At 42.4% G+C, this 7,976-nt stretch overlaps 1 protein-coding gene across 4 annotated transcripts in view; it reads right to left on the bottom strand.

Annotated features, from left to right (window-relative positions):
• LOC5508014 (intracellular protein transport protein USO1) overlaps positions 1 to 7,976 on the bottom strand; it is a 55,074-nt gene extending 47,098 nt beyond the window's left edge. For 2 of the 4 annotated variants that reach the window (XM_048729945.1, XM_048729948.1), the window contains exons 1-7: positions 7,629 to 7,974; positions 2,438 to 2,457; positions 2,308 to 2,324; positions 2,060 to 2,124; positions 413 to 1,248; positions 206 to 240; positions 65 to 101 (exon numbers count right to left, since the gene is read on the bottom strand). In XM_048729945.1, the coding sequence (XP_048585902.1) occupies positions 65 to 101; positions 206 to 240; positions 413 to 1,248; positions 2,060 to 2,124; positions 2,308 to 2,324; positions 2,438 to 2,457; positions 7,629 to 7,650 (1,032 nt within the window). In that variant the 5' untranslated portion in view covers positions 7,651 to 7,974. Of the gene's footprint in view, positions 1 to 64; positions 102 to 205; positions 241 to 412; positions 1,249 to 2,059; positions 2,125 to 2,307; positions 2,325 to 2,437; positions 2,458 to 7,628 lie in introns of all 4 variants that reach the window. The other 2 variants (XM_048729947.1, XM_048729946.1) reach the window with 2 other exon arrangements.

Below are 7,976 nucleotides of genomic sequence, written 5' to 3'. Positions count from 1 at the left end.
ACCCTCCCCTTAGATCCGCTACTGAGACAACAGGAATAAAAGTAGCCTTTATAAATGAACTTACGTTGGCGTTGATGAGCTGGGCATTCTTCTCCTCAAGTCTGTGAAGATAAAAGACAGAATGCAACTATAGCTATCTAGATTGCTCGGATCCAGCGAGTTTAAGTAAAATATGGAGTAGAATTTGCAGATCATGTTCGCTTACCGGGATAACTCTGCTTTGAGGGATTCAACGACACCCTGAATACAGGAAAATAGCAATCAATTGAACGCGCTTACACGAGGATGGAAATTGTTGCTTCTTTATAGAATTGAAAGACACCGCTTCCTGAGGGGGGAGGGGAGATGCAAGGTCCATGTGAGAGTACTGCAGTCATCTTCTAAAGGCCTGATATAATGCTCAAATGCTAACCTGCATATCCTCTTTTTCGTGGACGGCGGCGGTCAGCTCGGATGCTGCAACACTGAAGTCACAGTCATCTTTAGCTGCAGCAACAGTACGCTCAGACTCGTCTTTATGAGCTCCAACAGTTGTTAGCTCAGACTCGTCTTTATGAGCTCCAACAGTTGTTAGCTCAGACTCGTCTTCATGAGCTCCAACAGTTGTTAGCTCAGACTCGTCTTTTGGAGCTGCAACAGTTGTTAGCTCAGACTCGTCTTTATGAGCTCCAACAGTTGTTAGCTCAGACTCGTCTTTATGAGCTCCAACAGTTGTTAGCTCAGACTCGTCTTTATGAGCTCCAACAGTACGCTCAGACTCGTCTTTATGAGCTCCAACAGTTGTTAGCTCAGACTCGTCTTTATGAGCTCCAACAGTTGTTAGCTCAGACTCGTCTTTATGAGCTCCAACAGTTGTTAGCTCAGACTCGTCTTTATGAGCTCCAACAGTTGTTAGCTCAGACTCGTCTTTATGAGCTCCAACAGTTGTTAGCTCAGACTCGTCTTTATGAGCTCCAACAGTTGTTAGCTCAGACTCGTCTTTATGAGCTCCAACAGTTGTTAGCTCAGACTCGTCTTTATGAGCTCCAACAGTTGTTAGCTCAGACTCGTCTTTATGAGCTCCAACAGTTGTTAGCTCAGACTCGTCTTTATGAGCTGCGGCAGTTGTTAGCTCAGACTCGTCTTTATGAGCTGCAACGGTGAGCTCGCCATTCTCTTCGGGTGTTGTGGTTTCCATATCAGCCTGGTTATCGGGCGCATGGACTCCTATTGCTGCATCGTTGTCGGGCACGAGGTACTCCATGGTACCTTCCCTGCTAGCAGAGGCCTCTTTTCTCTGTATTTCTCTGGGCTGGAGTTCGCGAGGAAAAGATACCTCTGCCATGGGTCGCAAGTTCGTTTGATCAAACCGCCGTCCACGATCGTGGACGAGATCCAGAGCGCATGCTCCGTTCATTAATTACTGGCCACTATTTGAGCCCACAATGACCAGCGCATGCATGAAACGTACATCCGCTGCGGGATAATAAGCCCGCATTCGAAACGGCGTCCTCCGTAGAAATGTCACGCGACGAATTATAAAAGAAGCTATTCAATGCCTTATCTTCATTCACAATTTTCTCTCTTTTCACTAACGAGTCAATCTTCCGTTTACAGGTTTTGTATATTCTTCTGGGAATAGCTGATCTAAGTTTACCAAAAAGTTTTGTAACATTTTCTTCGAATCCAACTGTGCGATATTTACATTGAAGAAACTCGCCTGTCCAGATGTCTTGAAATTAATCCCACAAACAAGACAAAACTCGTCTTTGCTGCGTTTGTTGTTCAATCATTTTAGTGACGTTTTAGGTGGTTGAAATTGAACAGTTGTTTTCTTTTTTCGAAGAGGAGAACTAACCGGAGTTTGATTCATGATTTCCGACTAAACCCATGCAAAGCATATTAGCATATTGACAGCTTTCGCGCGATGGTACGGGTTTTGGCACGTCGGTCGCTTATAAACGCTCACGCATGCGCAACAGAAACAGGTTCGACCCATGGCAGAGGTATCTTTTCCCCCTGAACTCCAGCCCAGCGAAATACAGAGAAAAGAGGCCTCTGCTAGCAGGGAACATGGTACCACCATCGTCCATTTCTTTCCATTTTTCCTGCTGCTCCTTATTTTCAACTTCAAAGTCAGTTTCCCTAAAAAATCACGCGAGTTAGTTAAATCCAGTCAAGGTCTTGGCGGGACCGAAGGAATAGCGTGCTAGTCTCATACTTGAAGTGCTCACTCAATTTTCGCGTAGATAGTGTGTGATAATGTAGTCAATCTTATTTTTCTGGATTAAGTATTAGTATGCTGTATGAATGTATAAAAATACTTACTTTTCAAAAACCTCGTCCTGTGGACATAACAAGCGAAGATAGGTTAGTGAACGTGTATATTTTCTCACATGGAAACACAAATCAGACCAAAGCACAGCACATCAGAACACAACGAATTAAGAAAACTTACCATTTCCTTAACTATGACTTCTGAAATAGAAAAAAAAAATAAACAAATTACTTCAGAGGCAACAGCAGCAAACATTTCTTTAATGAAATAATAAATCGGAGTTTTATGTATGGCGCCAATGGTTTATCACAAAGGGGAAATTATGCAAACCCCGCTTGCAGTTTGTAAATATGCAGCATGGCTTTCAAACAGCATAAAACTGAAAATATACATGCTGCTAAAATATTTGAGGTAATAAACACCGATAAATGCTATGAAACAATCATATTGTTTTTAGACTGTTAGTGTAATGTATTTGAGAAAAACCTTAGGATCAAAACGAATAAACAGTAATGGCGGACTCTCGTTGTTTATTGCTGTTACCCAGAAAACCTTGCGGTCATACAAACAGGAATCCCAAACATTACATACTGCCCCACCCAAGTTTACAACTAAAAGATACTTGCTTGCTGAGGCCAGTAAAACTATCAAATTTATACACACAACATGTCAATAAGTAAAAAACAACAACAATGTCCATGACAAGTTCTTGACAAGTTGTCAATCCATCAGGTCCGGAAAAATGTACACAGTGTGTGATATGCTGCTTAAAATTAACATACATAGTCTTTGAGGTGAGTAGGTGTGGTTTTGAGTCGAGTACTTCTTCGCAGAGTACTTGCAGGTTCAGAAGCTGGAAGCTCTGTCTTCTTCGGTTCCAATGAAGGTTCTGGAACTGTGATCTCAGGTTCCTTAAATTCCTCTGGAATCTGCTTGGGTACAGTTGTTTGCATTGGAACTTGGGCCAATTCTGTTGAACTCTGAAGATCATTGGCGACTGTGGGTGTGCTTGTCCTCAGGCGAAGATGGTCAACATGTCGTCAAAACACTCCACCTGAACTGAGTTGAACGACATACGAAACCGGTCCTGACTGTTGAATAATTGTTCCACATAACCACTTTGGACCATATGAAAAATTCTTGACAAATACTGGGTCATTCACTTGAAATTCTCTGAGTGGCCCTAGATTGTCGTGTTGTTTCTTCTGTGCGAGCTGTTTATCTTCTACACGAGTGCGAATTGTGTCCTGACTAAGGGGGTTTACCAGGTCCAAGCGCGTCTTCAGCTTCCGGTTCATTAATAGCTCACCAGGTGTTTTACCAGTGGTTGCATGAGGTGTGGTACGATAGCTTAGTAGAAATCTGCTTAACTTCGTGTCTAAGTTTTCCTTTTCCCCTCCCATCTTCTTCATTGTTTCCTTGAAAGTGCGAACATATCTTTCAGCAAATCCATTGGATGCTGGGTGTTTAGGTGCTGAAGTGATGTGTTTTATGCCATTCTCAGACATAAAAAGGGCAAATTCTTCACCTATGAAGGCAGTTGCATTATCAGATACAATGATATCAGGCAGTCCATGTACTGAGAAACATTCTCTTAACTTCTGGATGGTTACTGCAGCAGTACTGGAGTTTGTCTTGAATACCTCAATCCACTTACTATAGGCATCACCGATCACCAGGAACATGTGTCCTTCGAAAGGTCCTGCATAGTCAATATGTATGCGAGACCAAGGTCTAGACGGCCACTCCCACGGATGTAGGGGTGCAGTAGAAGGTGCCTTAGCATTACTTTGGCAGCTTGTGCAATCTTTCACCTTTTGCTCAATATCCGCGTCCAGGCCAGGCCACCAGAAATAGCTTCGGGCTAACATTTTCATGCGAACCATTCCAGGATGTCCATCATGTAGTTCCTGGAGAAGCTTGACTCTTCCTTGAGGAGGAATGACTACGCGAGAGCCCCAGAGTAGACAGCCATCCTGACAGCTAAGTTGGTGCTTTCTATCAGAGTAGGGCTTGAACTCAATGCGATCATTTGAATTGAGCCAACCGGACATTACTTGGTGTCGTACTGCACTAAGAATAGGATCTTTTGAGGTCCAACGCTCAATGTCCTTGACTTTAACGGGTGTGTTGACTTCAAGATGATTCATTACAAACATAATGTCGCCAGGCACTGGAACATTTCTGGTTTCATGTGGCAATGGCAGCCGGCTCAGGCCATCGGCATTACCATTTTTCTGGCCTTCTCGATATACTAAAGTGTATGAGTAGCCTGACAGGAATACCGCCCACCTCAATATGCGTGGAGAGGCTGAGGTCGGTATTTGTTTAGTTGACTGTAGCAGACCCAGCAGGGGTTTGTGATCAGTGTAGATGGTAAAACTCCGTCCATATAAGTATGAGTGGAACTTCCTCACCCCGAACATGATGGCTGCTGCCTCTTTGTCGAGCTGTGAATAGTTCTTTTCGGCTGGGGACAGAGTACGTGAGGCATATGAAATAGGACGTTCAGTCCCATCATCCATCACATGTGAAATAACACAACCAAGACCATATGGTGATGCGTCACAAGCAAGGGTTAACTCTCTTTCCAAGCTGTAATGCACTAGAAGTTGTGAAGAGTGAAGTGTGGACTTGGCTTGGTTCCACGATTTTTCATGTGCTTCACTCCAGTTCCAAGGTGTGTCTTTGACTAACAGCTGATGTAAAGGAGATAGTATTGTAGTGATGTTAGGTATGTAACAAGCGTAATAGTTAAGCATGCCTAAAAAAGCTTGCAGTTCTTTCAGATTAGAAGGTCTCGGTGACTCTTGAATTGCTTTGATTTTCTCGTCAAGGGGGTGGATACCATCTTTGTCTATGCGGTGTCCCAGGTAAGTGACTTCAGGTGATTGAAAAATGCACTTCGAACGTTTAAGACGGACGCCAGCTTTGTCCAGACGTGACAGGACTTCTGTTAGACTTTTGAGATGATCTGCTGATGTCTTCCCGGCAATGAGAATATCATCTATTCGTACTACAACATTCGGAATACCCTGCAGTAAATTTTCCATTGTGCGTTGGAAAATCCCAGGGGCTGAGGCAATGCCGTAGCACAGTCTATTGTACTCAAATAGGCCTTTATGAGTGGTGATAGTGGTGTACTTCTTTGATTCTTCATCTAACTCAAGTTGTTGATAAGCTTGACTCAGATCTAGTTTTGTAAACTGCACTCCACCTCCAAGTTGAGCTAGCAGATCCTCTGTTTTAGGAATTGGGTAATTGTCAAGTTTGCTAACTTGGTTCAAAGTAACTTTGAAGTCTCCACAAATGCGTATAGACTCATCAGATTTGACAATGGGCACAATGGGTGTTGCCCATTCCGAAAATTGAACTGGACGAATTGTTCCTTCTTCTAACAAACGGTCCAATTCTCTCTCTACCTTCTGACGTCGTGCATATTCTAACGTGCGAGGTTTGAAGTACTTGGGTTTGGCTTGAGGATCAACGTATATCTTTGCTTTCACTCCTTGAATTGTCCCTAGTCCTGCCTTGAATAAATTTTCATGTTTCTTTAGCAGGTCAGACACATCAGGGGATACAACTTGAACTAGGAAAATCTCTGGCCATGACAACTTAACATGTTGTAACCAATCTCGTCCAAAGAGACTGGGCACCTTGCCTTGTACAACTATAACTGGCAAGTGTTCAAAGAAGTCCTTGTACTTGACTTCCACTACAAGCTTTCCTAAAACTGGAATTGTCTCCCCGGTGTATGTTTTCAAGGTTAGCTTGGTATCTTGCAGATTGAGAGATGAACCCTCAATGTTCTTCAATTGATCAAAAATGTCCTCTCCGATTACTGAAAGTGATGCACCAGTGTCCAGTTCCATTTGAACTTTAAGACCATTTAATTCAACATCTACTAAATACGGATTTTGGCGGTTGCCTTGACTGACAGCAAACAATGGATATATATCTTCATCTTCTATTTCTTTATCAGTATCCAGGACATGAATTGCTGGTTTCCCTTGTTTTGGATGGTGGTTTGAATTTGGCTTGGTTGTCTCGGACGACTTTTTTGCTTTTTTGAGACATTTGGCAACAATATGTCCTTTCTTTTTACAATAATGGCACGTGGCCTCCTTGAAACGACATTTTGACGGGTGGTGATTTTTTCCACAACGATAACACTCTTTATTTTCGCTTTTAGAACGCGGTAAGGGCGAAGAACTGACCTTTTTTACAGATGCAGACGTTGAACTTAACGTAGAAGGAGCAGATTGAAGATCGGCCATGTGCTGTGCGGTCGTTTCCATAGACGAAGCAATGTCGTAAGCTTTTTTGAAAGTTAAGTTCTCTTCTGATAGCAAACGCCTTTGGATTCTTTCATTGTTAATTCCAGACACCAGACGATCACGCAGCATATTTTCCAGACTGCCACCAAAATTGCAGTATTCTGCCATGTTTCGTAGAGCCGCTACAAAGTCAGACACGTTCTCCCCGCTCAATCTGAAACGGTTATTGAACTTGTGCCGTTGCACGCTTTCACTCGGTTTTGGGTTGAAATGGCTCTTTACCAAGGTGCACAAGTCAGCATAAGATTTCTCTCCAGGTTTCGCTGGGGCCAGCAGATCAGACATTAATTTGTAGGTTTGTTTCCCTACCGAACTGAGGAGGATTGCACGGCGTATTTTCAAGTCATCGTCAGACGTAGTTACTCCATTTGCTTCAAAATAGAAGTTTAGACGCTCGATATACTGTTCCCATGAATCAGAATCTCTGTCGAATTCGTCTATTTTGCCGTAGGTTGCCATTTCCGAAATCCTCGTCGCCAAAAAATGTAATGTATTTGAGAAAAACCTTAGGATCAAAACGAATAAACAGTAATGGCGGACTCTCGTTGTTTATTGCTGTTACCCAGAAAACCTTGCGGTCATACAAACAGGAATCCCAAACATTACAGTTAGAATACTTTACCTGATATCTATGAATGATAAATGAACAAATCATATTACTGCTAGAATTGGTCAAGTGATGTTATACATAAATAATAATAATAATAATCCGATAGTACTGCTTATAGAACACTTCATATGATAATCATGAAAAATAACTTGTGTCCAATCATATTACTACTAGATTTTTTTTTAGTGAAAACATGAATAATAACTGAGAATCCATCATATTACTGCTAGAATTTAAAAAAAATAATAATAAAAAACACATTTACTTATATTTGTTTAGAAGCAATCAGATCATTGTTAGAATTGGCCACGTGATATATTCCATGACCTGGTACGTCGTTGCCATGGCGTACCAAGTGATGTGAGAACAGAACCGAAAAAGTAACTCGAACCGCTATCAACCTTTTTTACATTTAATGACTCACCTTTCTCGTCCATGCCCGACATTTCTACGGCTTATGACTTCCGGCTAATGCGCGTGCAAGTTACTTATGATTGATGACGTACAGAAAAACCTAATTGCGTGACTAAAATAACCGCTGACCAATCGCTTATAAAAGCCAATGACTGAAGACTCAGGAGGAGGAGCTGACTTAAGAGGCCGCCTGGGGCGAGGTACGCTTAAAGACGTCGATATCTACCTTAAATCCTGGATTTACCTATTGACAAGATATCTACGAAGACTTCCTCTAAATCGATACGGGTGGATCCATTTCGCGGGGCACTGGCAGCAGGATAAAGACGAAGCAAAACCTACCATCACCACCCCCCTC

Source organism: Nematostella vectensis, chromosome 7, assembly GCF_932526225.1.
Source record: "Nematostella vectensis chromosome 7, jaNemVect1.1, whole genome shotgun sequence".
NCBI classification, from domain to species: Eukaryota; Metazoa; Cnidaria; class Anthozoa; order Actiniaria; family Edwardsiidae; genus Nematostella; species Nematostella vectensis.
Note: the sequence above shows the minus strand (reverse complement) of the source record. Positions and strands in the feature narration are given on the sequence as shown.